We start from the raw sequence: 24,961 nt of genomic DNA, 5'->3' as shown, positions 1-24,961 counted from the left end.
CAGCTCTGCCAGCCCCTCCCCATTTGTCACGTCCTGCAACCCCTTCACCATCTTGCATTTTCTGCTGAATCTGTTTAAGTACGTCAGTCTAGCACCAAACTGGATCTGGATGGCCTGATGCAATTTCACACGTGCCAAATCCAGGGGCAAAGCTCACTCTCCTTGACCTACTGCCCACACCCTTCCTAATGCAGCCCCATAGGCAGCTCACCTGCGTGACCCTCAGGGTGCTCTGCGGATTCAGGTTGAACTTGCTGTCCACCAGGATCATTAAATGTTTGTTTAGGGGTTTTTTTGCCTCACTGTTTTCTTAACCCTACTGTCACACAAAATGACCAGAAACAACTTTTAGGCCCCTCTCAATTCACTTTTATAACAAGAAACACTGCTGGGAAGACAACCTTAGAGATTTGAAGGAAAGAAAGAGAACTGTGCTTTGTTTAAAATACAATAAATAACAATGTAGTTGCTTTCTGATGGGTGGTTATAAATAAATGATATTTTAGATGTTTATTTTAAACTCGAAACATTTCTCGAATATCTCACAAGGACAACAGGTTTTTGAGCTTTGGGAAAAACAGAACGGGGATGAGAAGCTGCTACATGACATTCAGTTCCCAGAGAGACACTATTTTTTTGCTTCTGAAAGGTTTTACTCCTATTCAAAGAAAGCTTGGTATCGAAATGAAACTTCAGGCTGTGTTATTGACACGTACAAAATGCGTAATATATGTATACGCATATATGAACAATAGTTAACAAGGAAACAGCGTCTTCTTGGAAGGAATAACAACTAGTTGCCAGGAAATTTGGCTAAGTTCCTTCAAAAGTCTCAAGTTCCCGTCACTTCTTGATAGCCAGTTAATGAACGATGAATGTAAATGAACTGGAACATTTCACATTTCTAATTAGTTAACTAACATTACAGCCATAAATCAAGGATTCACACCATAATTCAGGCCTTATAATTGTTTCAAACCTCTTCACAATTGTGGACAGATTAGTGCAAACATACATCATTTTTGGCTTCAGTTGCTGAAACAAAGTCTATGAAAATTTACCTAAATATAATTGGAGACTCACTTGAAAACTATTTAAACTTGTGACTATATCTTCTTTAAGCATATTATAGTTGACTATTTGCTCTTGTAGTCTCAAATTTTTAATTGTATAAAGGTGTGTTTATAGAGTAGTTGCAATGTTTTCATAAAGAATAAAAACTCAGAAAACAGACGTTTTCATACTGATAAATACTATAAAACATCTTTATCTTGCTCAAACAGGAATAAACTATCACGAACACTAATAAACTACAGGGCACTACTTCTGAAATTTAAAATATCAGACAAATTATTCACACTTTAATGAAAAATATGAAAATAACCACATACCCTACATAAATGTATTTGTATTGTATTATCAGAGAGCACATAATTATTGAAATTGGATGAAATTTATCTGCACATAATTACTGAAATTGGATGAAATTTATCTGCACATAATTATGGAAATTTGGTGAAATTTATCTGGATTAGAATACCTTTTTCAACATTACCAAAAAACCCCCCAGTTTTAATTAGAAATATAAACTAAAAAAACCCCCCAAAAACATTAAATTAATCTTTTAAAACAATTTTAAAACTCCAAAAGAACTACGATTACTGTATCACGGCCTGCATTTTCCAAATTAAGTATGTGCTCTTGCAAAAAATTTGCTTATTATGTGCATTGCCTTATTGCTCGTGAAAAATCTGCTCATCTACTGGTTTCCGTAAGTAGAAAGTCCTACGGAAATTTCAGCAGCTTCTTCAGAACCACAGCTTTGTTTACTTTTGAACCATGTAAGTAATGGTAATGATTTGGGAGGCTGGAGGGAGGGAGGAAGTTCCATTTTGGAAAAAGTTGAAAATCAGCCAACGTAAAATGTATCCAAATTCATTCCTAAGGCAATGGATAGACTCATCAACTTTGACAGCGCTCAGCATTTTGGCAAGCTTGGAAAAAAGCACATGGAAAGCCTAAGTTTTTTTCAAATTTCTAAATAGCGTTAATGAAACCACCACTACTACTACAACCACCTTGGAGCTGGTAAATTATAGCTCTGCTATAACTCACAATGAAACTGCGACAAATAACATTCTTGAAGAAAAAAAACCCAAAACAAACAAAAAAACCCAAACCACACCATGACCAAACTGGTCTGCGGTGATTTCCTGTTTGTACAGTTGTGTGTCTGTATGCAAAAGGGAAGGTCAGATTCTTACCTTCATACAGAGACTTCTTTCTAGAATTCCCCACTGAATTACCTCCCATCCGACCACTGACTGAGAGAAGGAGGAGGAATTCAATATTTCCTTGTACTTCCTTAATATTTCTATTATGGAAAAGGATGGCGAGAGTAACGATGGCCTCTCTTGGGCCCTTTATACAATTTACTGTGCTCTGTTCCTTGAAACACACCAAAATCCCCAATTAAACAAAAGTTATTTCTTCTTGTAACTGAGTAAAAGTGAATTTTAAAAGAAACTATCAAATCATATAAAAGAAGTGCAATATCAGCTTGTTCTGTTCTAATGGGAAACAACCTTCTTATTTAAGAAAAGGAACAGTTTCAAAGCGGTGGCTAGAAAATACACACACACAAAGAGAAAAACCAAAAAAAAAAAAAACCCAACAAACACATCATGCTCTTCTATAGGGCTGGGGAAGGAAAGCTGAAATGATTTTTCAGACTCATATTCTCAAAGAGAGGAAAGGCATAATGAAACGGTTGTGAATCTGGCGTGAGAAGCTACGAGAAAAAACCAAACACACGAAGGCAAAGTTTGAAGAGTACTCAGAGAAGACAACGTCGTGGCATAAAACTGATGAAGCAGCAGCTGCAATCCTGGGTGCAGGTGGGGGAATTCTCCTAGACAGAACAGAAACGACTTTCAAATAAGAAACTTCCGTACAACCCAGTTTTATAAAAATTTACATCTCAGACAATCCCAGTAAACCCCAGTACAAGCGTGGAGCACAGTGAGCAGCACAGTACAGCAGCAGAGACACGTCACTGGAATTTCGGGCTTTGTGGCTCCTATATTGACTCTTGTATTAATCTGCTGTGTGACTCTGGACAAACGATGCCTTCTTTCCTCCGCTTCTCTTTTTACCCTTTATTAATTCATCTATTTAGAATGTAAAAACCTTCAAGGCAGAGATCATTTCCTAACACGCTTCTCAGTGATTTAGCACAACGAAAACACAATTTTTAAGGCAAACGCCACCGCAAAGTGAACAACGTGTCAGAGGAGGGAATGAAAAACTCAGTGGCAAACGCCATTAAAAACTTAAATTGATAGATATCTTAGATAAGCAATGCCACAACCACAAGGCAGTAGGGAAAACTGTGTAAAAAGGAGCATGTAATATACTGAGAGACACAGTTTTTCAGAGCAATCCGGGAGACACGACTGTACAAATAAGGGCGTTCAATGATTTCGTTGCCAGAAGTGCCTGCGCTACCGTGAAAACAAAGGCAGCGCGCTCGCAGGTTCGGGTACGTACGTCAGCGTCCCCCAAAGCGCTAACAAGGCTATTCAGGTCTCGTTCAGCGATAAATCACATGTTCCCACCCGTCGCTACGCTGCGTTTCATGGACAGGCCCCACAGCTATGATTTGAAGAAAGAGGGACAGCGTGACAGTGCGATGCCATGCTGCTGCTGGCGACGAGCCGGTCCGATGCGTTAGAAGAACAGAGAACTAATTCAGAGAAACAAGGGAGTATATTTAACAGTTCGGTTATTCATACTTATTATTAACAATGAAATAAGCAAGCTGTAATAAATCAAATAATGGAATAACTGTATTGCTACAGAACTTACATTTCTTCATAGAAATGCCGATTAAGGTTTTTTTGAAGTGTGTTTCCTTCGTGTGTTTCTACTATCTCTAACAAATTTGTTTGGATGAGGGTTAACTACAAAAACTCCTGTGCAAATAAACTGGTTCCTGCCCTAGTAGGAACAGGTTGAACACAACGCACATGCTGTGTTGGCGTACTACCTTTTTCCTATTAAAGCAAGCGGTAGCAATGCGGTATGATTAAAATTACAAACGATGTTTTTGATTGCTAAATCATTTTACAATACTAATTTACTACACAGGAATATTTTTTGGGGGAAAAAACCTAAAATCAAGAAACCCACTAGATGGTGCTCTTAGACAGAAAATACCTTCTCACTGCTGACGGGAACGACGGTAACAAGACCCTAACTGCTAGTAAAGAAGGGTCCACAGGTCACATTTCTGCTGTGCTTTTGAGACCAAAATCCTGTCATTTCCAGTGCTCGCCGTTGTACTCTGGAGCTCACATGTCCGCAATAACATATATACCTTTCCATGCACAGATAAGCACAGATAAACCAGTAACTGTAATACATCATAAAGCCAACTACTACAATTAAAAGTAGAATGAACTTCTGAAACAGGTGGTTAAAACAATTTAGAATCATAGAATTGTAGAAAGGTTTGGGTGGGAAGGGACCTCTAAAGGCCATCTAGTCCAACCCCCCTGCAATGAGCAGGGACATCTTCACCTAGACGAGGTTGCTCAGAGCCCCGTCCAACCTGGCCCTGAATGTTTCCAGGGATGGGGCATCTACCACCTCTCTGGGCAACCTGCTCTGGTGTTTCACCATCCTCATCGCAAAAAATTTCCTCCTTATATCTAGTCTGAATCTAAACTCACTTTGAGTTTCTTGCTGCTAAACTACTCCCATTCTGCATGGAAAATTCTGGGGAAAATAAACCCAAAAGTAGCACACAGAAGGGGTTGTAGTGGGCAGGAAAGTGCAGCACTGACACGGAAGAAAGAGCTTGTTTGGCCCCTTAGTGTCATCAGGAGCCTGAACATTTACTCTGCTTATTCCTCTCTTGAAAGGTCAGTTCAGCATCCTCAAACATATTTTTTTTGCAAACAGGTAAAGTTTTTAGGTATACTGTAAAATACATGGTTGTGCAGTTGCTCATTATTTTCTTAACACGCGACAGATGACCAGTCTGTGATTTTTTTCCCCACTCGGGGTGATCCAGGGTAGTGCAGAAAGTGCCAAAGGATCTCACGATTGAGTCGGAGCTTTTGAAGCGTCGGGACGCGGCCCTGCTGCCGTCACAGGTGACACGCCGGACTCGACACCATTCCAGTTTAAAAGCTATTTCAGCTCCACAAGGGAAAAAAAAAAAAACAACCAAACAACTGCATTTCATTCCAAGTCACATATGAGGTTATCTGAATGTGCAACACGCTTTCTCCGAGCACGCGCTAACACGGGTGTCCCTGTTTAAATTCCACATAACTGCTGCTGTACGGAAAGGGCCATCTGACTGTACTTCCCTAGACACGAGAGAGCAACAAGTGTATCTTCCAATTGCCGTCAGCCGGGCAGTCATATTTCTGCACTTGTTTCTGATGATTTCAATACTGAAACAAACACGTTTCCATTCTTATGCTGAAGCTCACATTTTGTCCTTTTATCTCCAGCATCACAAATCTCTGCTTTGAAGAACATATTTACAAGTAAACTGAGATTCCATAAATATTGTGCAAAAAATCCTTTCTCAGGCTGAATATCTTGTACAGTTCTCTGTCTAAAAAGCAACAACATTTTAAAAATAGTCACTTAATGATACAGCATCTCTTCTGCCCGCTACCTCTATGTCACATTTTGACTGCTCTTAATTTTATTACCAAAAATGCATCCTTTGCTATTGTTGTACGCAAGTATTTTCTCTTTTCAGTTTCTATGGTGGTTTTTTGTTTCGAGTTGGTTTTTTTTCATTATATACCTATAGATCTTTCACTCCGTTTAAGGAACACTGCATTCACTGTAAAATATTCCCAAAGGATTATTAATAACTTCAAGAAATATGCTACAATAGTCTATTTATTAAGTATGAACTTCATTTTACAGCCTGGAGGACAGTGACCAGTGTCATCAGACACTTTTTTTCTCATAAAAGGTAGTCGTCTCCCAAATGTTAGATTTGCACTGTTGAAAAAATTATTAAAGATTGAGTTATTCTGCCTGGAATTTTTCTGTTCAAATCCTTCTCATAACAAAACATGGTATATTTTCAGTACCTCGAGACCCATCCCAAATATAGAAATACCTCATGTAGCAAAAATAATTTTAACCACCTCTTTCAGTTCTCAACCAGATCAATCCCCTTATAAATCAAATTATTTCCATATTCATTCAAGACTCCATGTGATTTTGAAATCAGGAAGTAAAGGGGTGACACAGGCAGAGCAATAGAAAATGTAAGATGGATAAATATTGCTGGTGAGCAACTTTAAAGACAAATGGATATGTGCACACACACAAACAATAAATCATTGGAGTATTAAAACGGAATATTAAAATAACATCACGTCTAGGGTATATCTGTTTGGATTAACATGCATTAAAAAGCAAGCAGTATATACACATTTTAACAAATGCAATATCATTTTATTCCGTTGACAGATACAGAACTTGGCAATTTATTATATACACACGCACAAACACAAAACGCAAGGAGAAAGTCAGCTAAGCAGTCGCATCAGTTCTGCTATTTTCTTTCTGGACCAATAGACAAGACAAGAGATAAGCAGGCTTTTTTGGCCCTTTTTTCCTTTAGATGTCTCTTCTCCCCTCTTTGTAAGTCACAGGCTTTATTAATTTATTTTATCCTTGACTCATAATTTATTGTAGACAATCCAAGCCTTGCTCCAAACACAGAAATGCTCCTTTCTATGGGTCTACGCTGCGTGCATAGTAAACATTTTTACATTTACAAAACTTATACCTACCCTCACAGTACCGTACAAGAATTATTACCCTCATTTTTCATATCAAAATCTAAAGCAAAATACTTAGAATTGTTTGAAACCCCTAGAATTTTAATTTCTGCAGTAGTTAGCACTTCTAAAGTTTTGTCAGCACATCCCACTGACACAGCTACAGTTCTAGAAACCAGGAAATCACAGTCTCAATCCACACTCCGAACAGAGGCACTCTCCCGCTCATCGGAGATCCCTCTCCATTCCGTCACGCAGAACACGTCCCCCTCCTATCTGTCTCCAGCCCTTGCTGTGGTTTACACCCATCACTCCGCATCTATTTATCGAGTTGCCCACCCCACATCGGAGTGTCGACGCCGTCTATCTTCAGCTCAGTTTTCATCTAGCACAGATTTCCTGGTCCTTCTCATTTCATTTCTTTGCAATTAGTAATTTTACTATCTTTTTATCTACCTCCTCACTGCACTCCAGTGTGATGGGTCGGTCCTGTCTCTGGTACACGTCGTGACGGCTATGGGGAGAGCACGGAGGGCACAGGATGAATCAATCCCACAGCACTCAGCATGTGCCAACACAGCAGTCCCTTGATAATCAGAAAGGTTGAGACCTTACCAGACCAAAACTACCATTTCCTCAGTGGAAACAGAATACGTTCAGAATTCACAATAAGTTCTTAACAAACTCCTTGACGTGACTTGAATAAATCTGGGCAAGCGTCATGAGAGGAGATAAAAGGTGCATCCTTAGTTGCAGTAAGAATGCAGAAATATTCAATAAGCATAAAATATATACCAAGTTTTACTAATAAATTACTTTCCTAATAAAACCAGGGATATGTGGATTTAAATGACCTAAAATTAAAGAAGGAACATTTACGCTAAAAGACAAAAAAAGAGGCATTAAGCATGTACTTTTGTAATCAGTCAACTCCAAACAGCACTTTAAAGCAGAAAATCTGATACGAATCAGATTCGTGAACTCTCTTAATTTCTACATCAATTATCTCCGAGAAGCAATAAGTGATAACTCTTTCCAAAACTTTGTTACTAATAACTCTCAGGTGACTTTATACCAGAACTCACCATTGTATAGAGTATGACAATTAACATCACATCTATTTAAACACAATAGCTGAAGTGCTTAAAACAGATAGAATGATTAGTAATATTAAAAGTGATGATATTTGGACTGAAAAAGTATTCAGACAATTTGCACTGCAGTTCTTTTGAAGCATTAAGCCGCAGAAGACTGATTCGGCAATTTGAAACAATGAAGCCTGCGAAGTAGTAAACATTATGGAAAAATAAACTTATTTTTAATATAGAAGAATTATCTTGTCACATAACACAAGGTTTAGTATGCACTTCATACCAAATACAAATCGATCTCAGTCAATATGACTGACACTCTAAAATTATTTTCACTAGAAAATATGAACTTCCTTTCCCTTGCTGAAGTAATATATTACCAGTATGAAAATTAAACTTTTTTCTCCACCGTGTTTTTACCCATGACATAGTTTCACTAGTCTGGCAATTTTTCTTGCTTGCTTTCTTCTAAAACATAAGGGTAAATTCACAATCATCCCACCACCGCAGCTAGAAATTTCAGCTTTCCCTGGAGTTCAGGGAATGTCGTCTCTGCTGCAAAATTAGGCGTGAATAAATCTCATTCGACAGGTAAGTAGTGAGGCAAAACAGGAAATACGGCTAGAAAGCAGAGAAAACAATAGTTTCAATCTTTATATCCTCAGTAAGTCAGAGGAAAAAGTTTTCATTTGGGTTCTTAAAATTAGGAAGAGAAAACTCTCGAACAAGACGGGCTGTTTGTCCACACGTACTCGTGAACAGAACAGGATACTACGGCTTTATGTCTCACATAGGCACTCAGGATGCCCACAACATCACGTAAAGTGGAAAAGACTTTACCTGAGGAGAAAAACGATGAACAAATATCCTCACAAGGAGGCCGGGGACAATATCGGACGTCTCACGTAGTCCCCACAGACCCATGGGTTACTGGTGTTACCTGCACTGGCCCGCCACCGCTCTTGGCATTGAACAGATCGAACAGAAGGGCCCTTTCCAGACAGCAGCAGCGCTTTGGGACTGAGCATCACGTGTTTGCTGTGACTGTCTGTCAAACCTTCTGCTGTCCGGAACATGCAAAGTCCCACACAAAAGCCAGAGCACAATCGGACTGAACAGGGATATTATTCTCGGGATCTTACTGGGAAGGGAGCTGTGAGCTGAGAAGGCCCTGAAAACTATGCAAAATTGCTTAAATCTTGATCCACAATAATTTTACAGGAAAAAACTATAGGTCTAGAAATAGATATTAAAAATCATAATAAAAAGATGAGTATAGTCAATGAAGGCAGTACTGTTTCACTTACTCGTGATGGAACTGTAGTCAACCCTGCAGCAGATCTGAATGGTTTTACCCTCTTTGCTTGTCTCTTCCTACGCCTATCCACACAGTTTCTGCTGTCATGTTTCCACCTCTGATCCCACTTCCCTTTTGCTATTATTTGTGTACTCATTCTCTGCCTTCTTCCAGTATCTCATTCAGTCCTGGATCTTCCCTTGATCCTGTAATATTTACCTGTTCTACTGCCGTCTCCAAAGCAGACCCAATGAGAGCAAGCCCCCGATGCAGAAGAGAAGCCCAGTCCAACACGACATGAGATGAACCACCTGTACTACACCTCCATTTTCGACCCTGAATACAGCAGGACTGAGGTACCTCCCAACTGTGTGTGACAGAAGCCTGTCTTGCAATGGTACGTATTAATCGAAGTGAAAAGGACACCGTTCTCGTAATTATAATTTTAACAAACACTTACCTAAAGTCAGAATGAAAGAGAAAAAACATATTTTCAGATATTGTCTGTAATTATTTTTTTTTTTCACTTTCTAAAGAACACTCCTCAACTGTAAGATAGGGAAAAATCATAAGGCTGGCAATGACATTAACAGTGAAACAATTAGCTGTTAGGAGAGCTGTTTAAGCAAAACTGTAGCTGTTTCTGGAATAGAGGCTGCAGCACCTTGCCTGCAGGTGAAGTGACTGGTATGAACTGTGTCTGAAAGATGCTTTTTACATATCTTTGATTAACATAATTCATGATGCAAGGTGAATGTTAATGTTTCCGGGACGCTCAGCTCCACCACCATCGTTATTTTATTCTCCTGATTTGCCAGATAAATATGATTTACTGTTCAACCAATCACAGATCTTGGTCACAGAACTAAACAGCCAGATTAATCAGACTTTGCATTACTTAGAACTACGTAGCTAGATTTTTCAAGGACACTAGGGCAAAAGATGACTTCTTTCTATCACAGCCGCTGCATATGAGCAGAAATAACTCCTTATAATTCAAGTCCGGCAGCAGCAAACAACTATTCCTCATTAAAAATAACACAGATCAATGTCTGCACTTTGCCTCTGCAGTCTGAGGAGATGGACCTGAATGAAAAGGGAAATTGGAGTCCTGTTTAAGAACCACTGAGTCAAAAGCAGTGTAGATTTCATGGAGAAACACTTCATTTTCCATACGCTTCTGATACTTACATCGAATTCATTTAATGCAGCAGCAAGCTCTCCTATGCCAGTGTGCCCCTTGTTCTCATCAGTGGGCGAGGTGGCCTGGGCAGCATTGGAGATGCCAGCGATCGCTTCTTGTACTTGCTTGAAGACGTAGTCTCTGTTGGCCCTGGTGGCTGCAACGTCAGGGTGACGGAGAAATGCTTGGGATGCAGTATACAACATCGTGGCATTCTTCTTCAGAGCACCTCGAGCTGCAGCCATTTCGTCCCTGCAGTGAGGGTCTTTCAGTTCCTATACAAAACCATGCAATTTTGATAGTTGTAAACGAAAGGTTTAGAATGTATCGTCTATACAGATGAAGCGTCTCTGCATAAATGCTGCCCAGTGACTTTGCAGAGATGGAATCAATGACAGAATCTACCATAAACGACAGAAAGAAATCCCCCTCCTGCCCAAGAAAGTCCATTCCTTCTGCGTAGCTACATCCTGCTCACCGTATCTTCTTATCAAAGAGTCTATATGCTTCCCTCATTCAAAGACCTGCAGAAAATTTATATGAAAGATTCAAAATTACTCTTCCTGACTGACTGCACTCAGTCTGCTGATTCCATGGAGGCAACGCGAGCGCAACAATCCTGTTGCAGCAAGTGCCATATTTTTGAAAGCACTATGCCTATATCCTTTATAAAATCATCATAAGGTAGACCTTTAAAAAACATCCAAATAAAAATATTACATTGAAGAATATGTTTCTAGTTCTTAAAGACCTAATAAATATGCCTCTAATTATTTTTAGCCTTTCCTTCATATTTTGTTTTATTCCTCATACCATTTAGTGTTTGTTTTAATAACATATATACTTTTGTTTCCCCTGACAACGAGCATCACATACTGTACAATATGTTACCAGAACAAGATGACACTGTATTATTGCTATTTAATCCATTAATTTCTTTAATTATAGGATATATCCCACTGTCCATGGGATATATCACACTGTCCATGAAAGCCTTGCAAACATTAGGTAAGGCAGTCCTAACAATATTCATAAGGAATAACGAAACATTATTTCTCCTGTTTTAAAACTATGAACAAAATGGTCTGGAGAGCTGAATAGTTTACTTGTGTTCACACATAGAATATACAGCGAAAATTTAAAAAATCCTAGATATTCTGGATTTAAAGGGTCTACCCATTGACTGATTTCAACCACACGTGACTGACAGATAACAGCTTTCAGAGAGAACTAAGTTCCTAAAAACTTTATCAGGCTAAAAACCAGAAGAGATGAAAGGAAAATGTACAAACATCTAAGTAGTAAGTTCTAATGCTGTCAGATTTTCCACAGTTATATGGAAAACCTTATGGCATCATAAAAATACGCCTAGAAAATTTTAAAAAGCCTATAACTAATATTTTCTGTTACCTTGTCATACATCCAGTAAAACTTTAAGAGACATATAGCTTTATCAGCTTTCACATTTTTCTCTTCTTCCCCTCTTTGTAGCCATGCTTCCACAAGGGAAGTGTCTGAACTAGTGCCTAGATTTTACATTTTTAACTTATTTAATTTCAGTATAACTCTGAACATGTTATATTTAATAAAAAAAAAATACAATAGTGATACAGAAGTAAATTGTCATGACTATAATGCAGAAAATAAAGTAAATGGACGGATGAATATGGAAAGCCAGCTTTCTAAATCAGGGGTGCTGTGCGATACGTAGATGACACATCCCTGAATGATTGGTGGTATTCAGATACAATCGAAGTTGGAGAGACCTGATACAACTCCACAGTGACAGCATTGTCTGGACTCTTAAAAAGAACAGTGTGCAGGAGAAAGTTATCTTTATTGCAAAGTTGTACAAATTGCAGGCATTGGATAAATGTTATCGTGACTTTCTGGTCTTTTTTCCATCTACCTTAATAATGAATGAATTGAGTACTTGTTTTTTGTTTGTTTTGGTTTGGGTTTTTTTTTAAAGTATCTGAAAATTAATAATGCTGGCTTTTAAACACAAAGTAATTTCTGTTCTTCCTGAATTTGAATTATACTAGACTTCCAAAGAACTCGTGTTTTACCAGCTGTCAGAGTGACCTCAAATCAGCATAGGTTAGAATTGAATGGGAATAATCATCAAATGAAAACTATCCTTAACCTCCTGAATCACTTGCCTTTTCACCCTTCATTCTGTTACTAAGTGAAGCCACTTGGAAAACATTCTTAAAGAAATTACGTTTTTTTAAAAACTTAATCACATTCAAAAGAACCTCAATGCGATTAAGTTATAGGCCACGACACAGCAATTACTTATTGTACATTTGACACCAGACTTGGACATAAAATACAAGTTCTTCAGAACCAAGACTTTCTCACCCGCTGCTTTAAAACGTACTCACCTGTTGTCGTCTAGCAGCTACGTAGTTCAGTTTTACCATCTCTTTTCCAAATTCTTTAAAGCGATTCGCTAAATCTTGCTCATTTGTTGCGTTTTTCACTGCTTCTAGTGCTTCCTCTACCTAAAACATAATACATCAACTGTGTTAGCATTTTAATCCGGGTGCGTTCTTTGACAAAGTCTATCACTGTTCTAGCCAATACTCTCCATTATATGGATCCAATTTAGCTTTTACGTCCACCACTGTAGAGTGGCTTTATGATAGTCCCCCTAACTTTAATTAGGTTTCTTAATAGGGAAGCTGTCTGATTGTCATTCTGCATTACTTGCCGTGCATTGTACTTCGGTATCGCGTAAAACTAATGTAACGGGCATAACTATATTAATTTCCCCACTCACGCTTATCAGATGAAATGTTTAATATCTGCAGGTTTTAAAACAAAATAGATGAATATGTTCTCGACGCATGGCACAGGCTTTATGGGAAAACAAAGGGAAGTTATTAATTCTGGACAAGAAATAACGTTTAAAAAGGAAACTCAAACTTACCACTAAGATTTAAATTTACCCTGATATATTCAAAACATTGTATCTTTATGAAATAAATGAAACAACAATAGATTCAACCCAGAATATATTTATTATTTCTTTTTCCTCAGCTTTCTTTTTTCAGTTACTTCAAAATCGCAAAAAGAAGCTACCAAAGGAAACATACCTGCCGTTACGCAGTTGTCCTGTAGCTAACAGGCAAAGATAGAAAAGCCCAGTTATACCAACAAGTTAATCTACCAAATCTATTGTGAAACTTTACCTTAGGTACTGCAAGAAAAAATATCTGAAGGGATAAAATGCTCTTTTCATGCAATAAGTAAAGGAGATTTATCCTGTGACTAGATGAAAATTCAAAGTTGTATTTCTCTCCTTCACAAGGTAAAAATGCGATTCCAAGCAAAAAGAGTGAGAACTGAAAAGCTTCTATTCATCTTGCTTTCTAAAACCTATTGCTTCAAGTCACGGCAATGTGTATAAGCTTTCAACAACAGACAATTCTTCCCCTCGAAGAGAAACAGGTAATTCCGAAAGGGACGTGGCTCCTGTGCGAGAACAGAGGTTTGCAGCTTACTCTCCAAACGCCTCTGGGAATCCGTAAATTCAGCACTAGCTGGCGCCTAATGAATTTAGAAATGCACAATTACGTGCAGAACCAGCCTTTTTATCATTTGTGTTGTTATAACTGTGTTTTCCTACCAACAGGAGAGGCTATTTTTATTTGGAACTTTTACCTGCTTACCGTGGATTTACAAATCACAGGGCAGTAGAGTAGCAAACCCATACTTTTCTGTTGGAAAATATATAATTCAAGCACGTAAAGCCATAACTTATGTTGGAAATTTTATACTAAGTCTGAGAGTTGCAAGCTACACCTTATTCAGATTCCAATTACCTCTTCTTCTACTCTTTTTTTAAAAAGAACAACAGTTTTTAAAGCTTGAACTATCTTAACTGCCTTAACCATTAACACAAATTACAAAAGCATCATTGTATTAACGAATTTCTTCTTGCAGGATTCCTTGCAAAATAAGAAAATCTTCCTTGCATATCAAGAAGCATTTATATTAAACTACACGAAACTTTCATCTTTAATACATTTGCAATGCCAAGCGCAGGCATGACAAACTGATACACGGGTTTGTAAGTCCTGCCAGCTCCCTATTAAATAAAATTGCTAGAGAATTTCTTAGAATCCACTCTAATAATCAGATTTCGAAAGACGTTGATCGTACTGTAATTGTGTCCGTCTGGGCTCAAGCCCACGAAATTCCAAAATGAAGAACCTGGTTCTGAGAAGTATTAGAAAGGACACGGGCACAAACCCCTTTTTTATTACAATTTCTTGTACAAATCCATGCTGGAGCAAGTTCTCTATCCTCAGAAAAACCCAGGACTTCACTCAACTCTACAGATGTGCTCCTCCGATTAACTAGCATGTAATTAATTACAATAGACTCGTAATTCTGTATGCGCATGATCACATACCACGTTAGTACACGCTATTTTCTGAGTGCTACACAAGCGGCACTGCAATAAGCACTAGCACTGATTTCAGTAAGGCAAAAGATAATCCGAAAGAAATGACCGAGTGTCCTTCCAGAAAGCATCTGCATACATTCGCTCTAAAACATTAATTAAAATGCACTATTTCCCGCGATGTGTGAAGCATAACTCACTCCTTTGACATGCTTTCAGTGAAAACTGATTACAGTACGTCTCACTATAAATCAGGCGTCATAACTTTGACACGCAGAATGATCTTAGTTTATTAATTTTAAGGTGAACTGACACCAGTCTTTGAATGTTACCTTTGAGTCAATACCAGAGCTGTTCCTTTGTCAATTTTGTAAAATATAAACATCTTTTTTTTGTCCTAGAATTTTAATTTTTATTCATCTAAAACTAATTTGCATTATAAAATGGTAGGATAAAAATATTTACACTGTCAATCCTGAGAAACAAATTACCTTTTTTAACGTGAAAAAAATATATAATTAAGGTCTTTAAGTTGAATTTTGCTAAAAATAACCGGAGATATCTGGCTTGGCAACAGGATTCATACTAACATCTGACAAACCACATTGCCATACACTGCCCTTGCAAACCAAGGATGCAAACCGTGTGAGTAAATACACCCACTTACAAAAGGGTATTGGACATTTGTGTTTTAAATAACACAGTGCACTGCTGTGACAGAAGGAAGAAATTTCACATGTGAGAACGATATTTCTCATCGCCTGTGAAAGAGCTTGAATCGGGATTTTAATCCTAACGTTTAGAAAAATCTGTTGTTTATAATATCAAAGTGTTAGTATAACTAGCAAGGGATTATTTGAATTGCAGTTGCATGGAGTACTATAGCGGGGAAAAATTACAAGCAGATTAGGGAGAGACGATGCTTACACTGCACGTAATCACAGTCACATGCTGACAACTGCAAGAACAGCGTTCTGTTCGTTAGAGCAGAGCTCACTAGAATCTGTGCAGAAAAATCTGCCTTTTTCATTAGGAAAACTGTTTTCAAACTATTTAGCTTTTCTGCACAGTTTGCACGTTGAAGGGTTCTAATTGTTTTTCTAGAATATAATATTGTTGTACAGTAACACTGTTAAAAAGAGGAATTAAAAAAAAAGAAAATACTTTCTGGACAGTTATTAAAAAGAAGTAACTCTCAATCTCCTCTGCTAAAATCACACGTGCACTCTGGAGGCTTTAAGTATTCTGTATATAAGTTCGTGTAGAATTTTCTTTTTTCTTCCAGAAGTTTTTGTTTATTTCTTTATGCAATAAACATGAAATAGTCTAATAGCCAGCAAAAAAATTAATTACATTTCCCAGTTTCAACTGCAAAGCCTTTTAATATTACTGCATAAAACCATGAATGGTGGCAGCCGAAAGTGAAAACAAATCCATACCAAACTGTCTGGCAGTTTCTACATCCTCTTTATTACATTTTCCCTCTCTGATGACTGATTAGACACTTGCACTATTGTCTCACTCCAAATTAAAGATTCAATCTTTTAATACATCCAGAAGTCGAGCAGAAAAAAAGAAGTAGAACTGTAGTACCTAAACTCTGCCACAAGATAGCAATACTTTACAAGGAAAAGCAGTGCGACCAGCAGGTCGAGGGAGGGGATTCTGCCCCTCTACTCCGCTCTTGTGAGACCCCACCTGGAGTTCTGCGTCCAGCTCTGGGGTCCCCAGCACAAGAAGGACATGGAGCTGTTGGAGCGAGTCCAGAGGAGGCCACAAAGATGATCAGAGGGCTGGAGCACCTCTGCTATGGAGACAGGCTGAGAGAGTTGGGGGTGTTCAGCCTGGAGAAGAGAAGGCTCCGGGGAGACCTTAGAGCCCCTTCCAGTCCCTACAGGGGCTCCAGGAAAGCTGGAGAGGGGCTGGTGACAAGGGCAGGGAGTGACAGGCCAAGGGGAATGGGCTTAAACTAAAAGAGAGTAGATTTAGATTAGATAGTAGGAAGAAATTCTTCACACTGAGGGTGGTGAGACACTGGCACAGGTTGCCCAGGGAGGTAGTGGATGCCCCATCCCTGGAAACATTCAAGGCCAGGTTGGACGGGGCTCTGAGCAACCTGATCTAGTTGAAGATGTCCCTGCTCACTGCAGGGGGTTGGACTAGATGGTCTTTAGAGGTCCCTTCCAACTCAAACCATTCCATGATTTTATGATTCTAAGTACCAAGTTAGTAAACCATCGGGATAAGATGCAAGGTGAGTTAAGTAAATGCATCTGTTCAGTTCAAAGACCTGCTTAACAGCAGTACTAATCCAGTCATTGAAGATATCTGACAATTTTTAGTTTAAGTCTTTAAAAATTAATTTCTGCAAAATAAGAAAATGAGTAAGATTAACGTATAAATGTGTTATCTCCTACATCTTGTTCAGCATTTTAAGAAAAAAGCCCAACAGTAAAACAGAGTAAGAAATGTGAACAGTGACATCCATTATGGATTTGTTCCCTATTTTTCTACACATAAAACATGCAAACCCAATACATAATGCTAAAAATGCATACAATTTTCAGATGTGATAGAAGCCTCATGACATCAGCCATATCAGCCAGGATGAGTAAGCGAGTGACAGCAGAAAGCAAGGCACGAGCAGCCCGCACCATGGTGCCCCGCTTCACTGAGGAGCACGGGTCGTCAGCAAACTCCGAAGAGGCAATTCTCATGGTTTCTCCTAGAATTGAAAAAAAAAGAAAAAAAAAAAAAAAAAGGTAATTAAAGACAAGTTTTACACTTGTACTTTTTTCCAGGAAGTATAAACCACTCACTAAGCTAGCTAACTGCTGTTAGGAAAAAAATAATGGCTTAGTTACTGAATATTGAATTGCTCAGGACAAATATTATTTTAAAACACGTGCAGCACCTGCCTTGATACTCCCTGACTTTTTTTCTTTGTTCCCAAACTGTTCTTCTAGAGCAGTCACCTGTAACAACTAAAAAGGAAACCAAAACACCAAGACAGACTGCTGAGCACAACCAGTACAACATAAGAAAAACAGGAGTGTGTGTTACAGAGATACAGAACTCACCTGCGATGGTAGGGAGGACGGGACAGAGCACCCCAACAGTATCATCCCATTTGCATCTCTCTACAATTCTGCCTTCCAACTACATCATTCTCCTTCACTCCCGCTCCCTAGTCCTTGCCTTCTTGCTCAGATACTTACTCTGCTCTCCTACACCTAGAAGAGCTATCACTCCTCTTAAAGATTTCCCCCCAACCATAGAAAATCATACAGTCATTCAGGTTGGAAAAGACCTTTAAGATCACCAAGTCCAACTGTTAACCTCACACTGCCAAGGCCACCACTAACCCACGTCCCTAAGCACCACATCCACACATCTTTTAAATACCTCCAGGGATGGTGGCTCCACCACTTCCCTGGGCAGCCTGTTCCAGGGATTGACAACCCTTTCAGTCAAGAAATTTCTCCTAATATCCAATCTAAACCTTCCCTGGCACAACTGGAGACCATTTCCTCTTGTGCTATCACTTGTTACTTGGGAGAAGAGACCAACCCCCACCTGGCTACACCCTCCTTTCAGGTAGCTGTAGAGAGCAATCAGGTCTCCCCTCAGCCTCCTGTTCCCCAGGCTAAACAACCCCAGGTCCCTCAGCCACTCCTCATCAGACTTGTGCTCCAGACCCTTCACCACTCCGTTGCCCTTCTCTGGACACGCTCCAGCACCTCAATGTCCTTCTTGTAGTGAGGGGCCCTAAACTGAACCCAGCACTCGAGGTGCGGCCTCACCAGTGCCGAGTACAGGGGGACGATCACTGCCCTGGTCCTGCTGGCCACACCATTTCTGATACAAGCCAGGATGCTGTTGGCCTTCTTGGCCACCTGGGCACACTGCTGGGTCATATTGAGCCGGCTGTCGACCAACACCCCCAGGTCCTTTTCCCCCGAGAAGCTTTCCAGCCACTCTGCCCCAAGCCTGTAGCGTTGCCTGGGGTTGGTGTGACCCAAGTGCAGGATCGGCACTGAGCCGTGTTGAACCTCATGATTCCCTTTGTGACCATCGCTGCTACGATTTACTGCGCAGTCTTCTCTACTCACTCTTAACTACTCGCCACCCCAAACTGCCCCCGTATCCCTATTGCTGCCTCTGTGGACAAAGCAAAACACTCTCTTGTACAACAAATGAAACATGCTGGTGCCTGGAAACATTATTCCTGTTTAATTCCAGCAACAAACATCTTATTCGCCGTGGTACCTGGTAACTAAATCAAGACTCTTAAGGATGAACTTTACTACTACTACTTTTTAGCAGATGGAAGTACTAAGCAGTATTTAATGCTCGCAGCACAGAAAGGGCTTGAGGTCTTTCTGTAAAGCTGAGATCTAATAGCTTTCAGCTACTAAAGGAAATGGTGCTTTTAAAGGAGTAAGGCCAGGACTAGGTTGGAGTACGGTGGCAAAAGGAGGAGAGGGAGAAGCTGAAGGAAATACCCGATTGGAACGGAGGGTGAGCGCAAGGCATGCAGAGAAGCAGGCAAGATACCAGTGGCAAAGGCCTTGAAATCAAAGTGGGAATTTTTTTCTCCCCTTAATTTACAGCAAGGACTAAGTTGCATAACTGGGCATGAATGATTTTTTTTTAATATCATAACCATCTTCCAAAGATTTGATAATATAATTTAAGCCAACACAGAACACGAAGCTCAACCAAGAAGGTAAACGTTACATTAAATTACACACGAATGTGGTTAACATCACGGGGAGATCAGGTAAATTCTGATATGTAAGAAACACTTAGTGAACGAAAAATAAACAGCACAGCGCTGGAAGTCAAATAAACTAATAGTTTAATGCAGTGGTAATTGAAAAAGAATGGCACGTATCTTTTCCTTTCATATATGACTCACAGAAGACAGTGAAGGGACTTCTGCCATCGGACGCTTCTTTTTTTGAAACTACCAGAAAAGCAACAATACATCACATAGACCATGCAGAAGTGTAGAACATATATCAGCCCATAATTTTCCAATGCAATTCCAAACACCTAAAATATAATGTTTTCACTAATCATCTGGAAAACAGAATGATGCATTTATATTTCACAAGTTACTTGCAAAATAATATGGTTCTAGATATAGGAACAGGAACCTGGACCTATCATTAAAATTAAAATCTACTAATTTATACTAATAACTGTACTTCAAGTATTACTGTAACAGCAGAACTGAAATCCAGCTGATTCCTAGATGTGATGTGAACATCAAGGATGAATTGACTAGAACACGTGAAATAAATTTTATATAAAATGCTGAGGCCCCCAGAAAAATTCACAGGTTCAAAAAGGTTATTAGAATGTTTTTGAGTAAACCGCAATCTTAAAAATTGTTATGAACTAAAAAAATGTTATTTTAGGCAACAGGGAAAACAAGCATCGCTTGCTAGCACCTTCATCCTTGTAGGAAAGGGGTGATTGCACCACCTTACTTCTTAACAGTGTCAGCTGAAAAATAGTGAGGTGAAAATGCATCATCTTCCTTCATAATTCAAGAAACGAGAGAAAAATTATGCATTAAAAAAATAGAAATTCAGAGATGATACTATAAATCTGATCTACGAGAAAAACACTTGCGGATTTTAAAGGCCTTGAAGAGGCTACGGAAAACAACCCACTACAGAAACCTCTAAACCCAAATCCCAGGCGCTCGCTGTCTCTGCGGTCAGAAGCAGCTTAGCCGTGTCTGCGCAGTGCCGCGTGCCGGCTGACGAGTCCCGCGCAGTTCTAATTAGGTTTGACTGCGCCGTGCTGATGACTCAAGACCCAAGCGAGTGTCGCCGCGTAGGGCCGCCCTGCTGTTAGGCAGCTTTCCCAACTTCGGACGAGCTTGGGTATCTCCAAAATGTATTGCGTTCTGCTGTGTAGACTTGATAAAAGTATTTAAAATAAACCCGCCCTGCTGCAGAGTGCAATCCCATCGATATATGGAATTATACTGTGGCTATGCCAAGCAAAAACTGAGTTTTAAGACGATCTACTGACTTAGCTTTCTTTATACTTTATCCTTTGCTGAAAGCAAGCTCTGTACGCAAGTTCCTTTTTTAAAAAATTCAGCATTATCTAAATGCATCACAAAATTTCAGCAGTTTCTATATTTAAGTTTGGTTGTTATGACCTTCTTTTCAAATCACAATTTTATTCATTCGCACAATAAAAGTTTGTGCCTGCGCAGCTGAATTAATAGGTTTATGTTAATTTTCACCTATCTTGCTACTGTACTGCCTGAAAAGCCATTCCATCGTATTTTCTCCATGACACTTTCAATGAGAGAGACACAGCGTGTGCTCTGCCAGGACTACGCATGCATTGCCCGACCAGCCGGCCAGCGGCAAAGATGATATTGAATTGTACCTGCCTTGCTCTTGGTGTGAACACAAGTAGGAGGTTTTATTTTGTTGCTGATTTTTTTTTTTTTATTTTTTATTGTGTTTACATTCTCTTGCATGGGTTGAAACTGGACAACAGTTTAAATACATTAGGAGTTACCAACAGATCAATAATTATGCAAGCCTCATTTCCCCAGGAAATCAAGCTGAAGGAAGAGCAAATACCATTTCAAATGAGATTTTACATTAACCCAAACTTTGCTATTATTAAAAGAAAATTAAAAAAAAAAATCCTGCTTGTCTCCAGTGTAAAGCTCAGAAAGAAATTGCTTCTAACGTGAAATCAAACCATATTTACACTGCTTTTAAGACCATTATAACAGCATTAAAAAAAAAAAAAATCCCAGATGACAACTTCCCATAAGACGATGCAAACAGCGGAGGAATGACTTAAGACTGTCACAGTGAATAATTCCCATCAGAACTCTTTTCCTTATTATATGACCATTAGGACCACGTGTTCTTATTATAATTTGTGTGTAGTATGTCTCAGACAATAAACTTGATAATATACAATTTCAGTAGGAAAATTCAAATGGCTCATTTCTAAGGCGGCGTACTTTTCTTAGATTTCCATAAGGTTGCCAAAACTCTCAAAGGAATTCTTAAAACAAAAGGAACAAACAATCACTGTCAGATAAAGAGAAAACAAAACAAAATTCTAAACATGCTTAAATGCTCAGCATCACAGAGTCGAAGTTCTAGGTACCTGCTCTCTGCAGAGAAACAAGAAGGTTTCTGTGGAGGAGGACCACGGTTTGGTCCCTACACTCCCATGCATTTCACCTGTGTGCCAAAAATCACTGAAACTAGGAGCAAAGAACTCTGAGGCCACAAAGATTTTTCTGACACATACTTTAAATCAGTTCTTGGAAAAAAATACCAACAACTCTTGGCTGCGAGTGTGCTAAAAATTGGGAATGAAATTTCCACAAATAATCTTTTTTTTTTTATTATTTTTGCGTCAGTGACTCAAAATATTCCATGTAAAAGGAGAGGCTGAAAGCGATCACAGAATAGCTTAGAGTCTAGCATGTAGGCAAGGGTTACATTAGAATTTCCTAACTGGGGACTTTGATCCAAAACGTGGATGACTGGATTCATCTAACCAGTGTAACAGTTGGGAAGGCATCATAATCTTTCGTTATTTATTAAATGAAACTATTACAGCTTTATGTAGAAAGTTTGATCCAATATGCACATTAGAGCGTACCTAGCTGATGGAACCCAAGGAGATACATGGAACTGTATGAAAAGCCCGGCAAGGCATTTCGTTATTTAAGCTCCAAGCTGGATTCAGACGAGTTGGAAGTGATTCTGAGCATCCAGCAACAAACGTTTCGTGTGTGAAAATACTTGAACTTTAGGTATATCCAAGGTGAAATGGCAGCCAAAGCAAGCTTAGATTTTGGAATCAGATGCCTAAGAATTGTTTAGCTTCCATTTTGGTACTGAAGTCATTTTACTGTTTTCTGCCAAATTATGAGTCTTTAGCTTTAGATAAATATTAACATTGAACTATGAAAGAAGGAAATAATATTCGGTAATTGGCTAGTGGCACCAGGAGAGCAAGCAGGAAAATTATCTTCTTAGGCTTGAGTATCCAAGCAGATACAACCACCAAATGTATTTTAAAATCAACACTGGTGGACAGAGGGAAAAGACATGGAGGGTCAAAACAACAGTTTTGGATTAATTGGATTAATTATCTAACTTTACAAAGCTAAAGCTACGTGAAATAAATCTCCAAAATAATTAAGTAGAAAGTATTAAATAGGCATAAACAAATAAGCAAATAAAAAAGTATTAATATAAATGTTCACAGCAGGTTCTTTAAACCTTATAAAAACCAGTAGTTCACAATTTAAAATCTAAGAATCTAGAAAGCCAACTGTTATTGGGGAGGAATGATTTTCTGTCTCATTGCCAATTAACATATTTTTATCCTTGTACGGCAATGGTATCAAACTACTCTTAGGCCAAAGGTAATGTTGGAGCTACAGTTAGTCATATTATTTTTCAGAGAAACCTTTTTATCTGGAAAAAGCCAAGCCAACTTCAGTTATCCATTTCTTTTCAAATTCATTTCAAGTTATTCTGTAATCTATATTAAATTAGTTTCAGTGAAAATTAGGTCAACACAAGAAACACAGACATCTTGAGTCATCAGGTCTGCTTCCTTGCCACTCCAGACAGTCATGTCATAATATAATTAATAATAATCTTAATATGATAATAACTACACTCACAAATTTATCAAGCTTCCATCTTAGAAACAGCTCAGACATTTAACCCAAATTAATCCTACTGGAAGTAGGAAACTCATTCCAAAATGAACTCCAGAATCTGACAGATTTTTTTCATTAGAGACACTCTCATTCCATACCGACTGTATTTGTAGCTAATTTCGATCCACTTCTTCTCATGCCCCATTTGTCCTTCCATTTAAGTAAGCAGTATTCTTCCTCTGCGTTTCTTATTGTCCCTTTCTCGCTTCCTGCGTTTTTGCGATGAGCCACGACAGACTAAAGGCAGTACTTCAGTCTCCCCTTTTGCATGGAATATCCATTGCTATAGTCATTTCAGCAGCCCTATGAAACAATTATGTTTCTGGAATACATGAGATAAGATCTGCAGTTTTCTAGGAGATATCATTCGCAGCTACGAGAAATGCTTCACCTGATACCTTGCAGCATTCATATACCTTGTTCGTTAGGCAAATACTGTCAGACGCTTTCTCGCGAAGACCCACATACTAAATTCTTTGGCACCTCGCTTTGAGAAGAAAGTATGCGCTTGATTTACATTTTGTAAATGAGGAGTCTCAGTTGGGTTAATAAGTGATTTAAAACCCCTAGAACATTCAGTGGAGAAAGTCCCAATTAGCCACATTAAGAAAGGCTCATCATAAAAAGAAACCACACAAACCAAAAACAAAAGCAACCAAACCCACCCACCCTCTGCAAAAAAACCTCTCAACACTGAAATCCAGCTTAATTCCTGAATTCTAATGATTAGTGGTAGAACTGCTGACTGTGTGAAAATAGGACTCATAGCTGGACAACAATTCATGCGCTTAGACCCATTTTGGATGAGGGTGAAAGGCTTTTATTTCTTTTAGAATTCTTTTCTTTTTGCCTACTGCAGCCCAGGATACCAGTGGCCGCCTTTGCAGCATTGCCTGCAGGTGGAGGGGGTGATCCTCCCCCTCTGCTCAGCGCTGGTGAGACCACACCTGGAGCGCTGTGTCCGGTGCTGGGCTCCCCAGTACAAGAGGGACATGGACAGACTGGAGAGAGTCCAGCCAAGGGCCACGAAGATGGTGAAGGGACTGGAGCATCTCTGCTATGAGGAAAGGCTGAGAGAGCTGGGGCTGTTCAGCCTGGAGAAGAGAAGGCTCCAGGGGGTCTCATCAATGGCTGTAAATCCCTGCAGGGAGGGTGCAAAGAGGACAGAGCCAGGCTCTTTCCGGCGGTGCCCAGTGACAGGAGAAGGGGCAATGGGCACAAATGGAGACACAGGAGCGTCCCTCTGGACATCAGGAAACACTTGTTGACTGTGAGGAAGACTGAACACTGAAACAGGTTGCCCAGAGAGAGGTTGTGGACTCTCCATCCTTGGAGATATTCAAAAAGTCATCTGAACACAGTCCTGACCCACCAGCTTGAGAAGGATGGTTAGACCAGATGACTTCCAG

The 24,961-nt window shown here is 39.2% G+C and overlaps 1 protein-coding gene across 1 annotated transcript in view; it reads right to left on the bottom strand.

Moving 5' to 3' along the window:
- The window catches only part of CTNNA2 (catenin alpha 2), a 539,666-nt gene that overhangs the window by 357,830 nt on the left and 156,875 nt on the right, over positions 1–24,961 (bottom strand). The window contains exons 4-6 of the mRNA XM_054824266.1: positions 17,368–17,534; positions 12,783–12,902; positions 10,404–10,670 (exon numbers count right to left, since the gene is read on the bottom strand). Of these exons, the coding sequence (XP_054680241.1) occupies positions 10,404–10,670; positions 12,783–12,902; positions 17,368–17,534 (554 nt within the window). The remainder of the gene's footprint in view (positions 1–10,403; positions 10,671–12,782; positions 12,903–17,367; positions 17,535–24,961) is intronic.

The sequence above is a fragment of the Grus americana genome, chromosome 4 (genome assembly GCF_028858705.1).
Source record: "Grus americana isolate bGruAme1 chromosome 4, bGruAme1.mat, whole genome shotgun sequence".
Taxonomy (NCBI): Eukaryota; Metazoa; Chordata; class Aves; order Gruiformes; family Gruidae; genus Grus; species Grus americana.
This window is presented reverse-complemented; position numbering and strand designations above follow the sequence as displayed.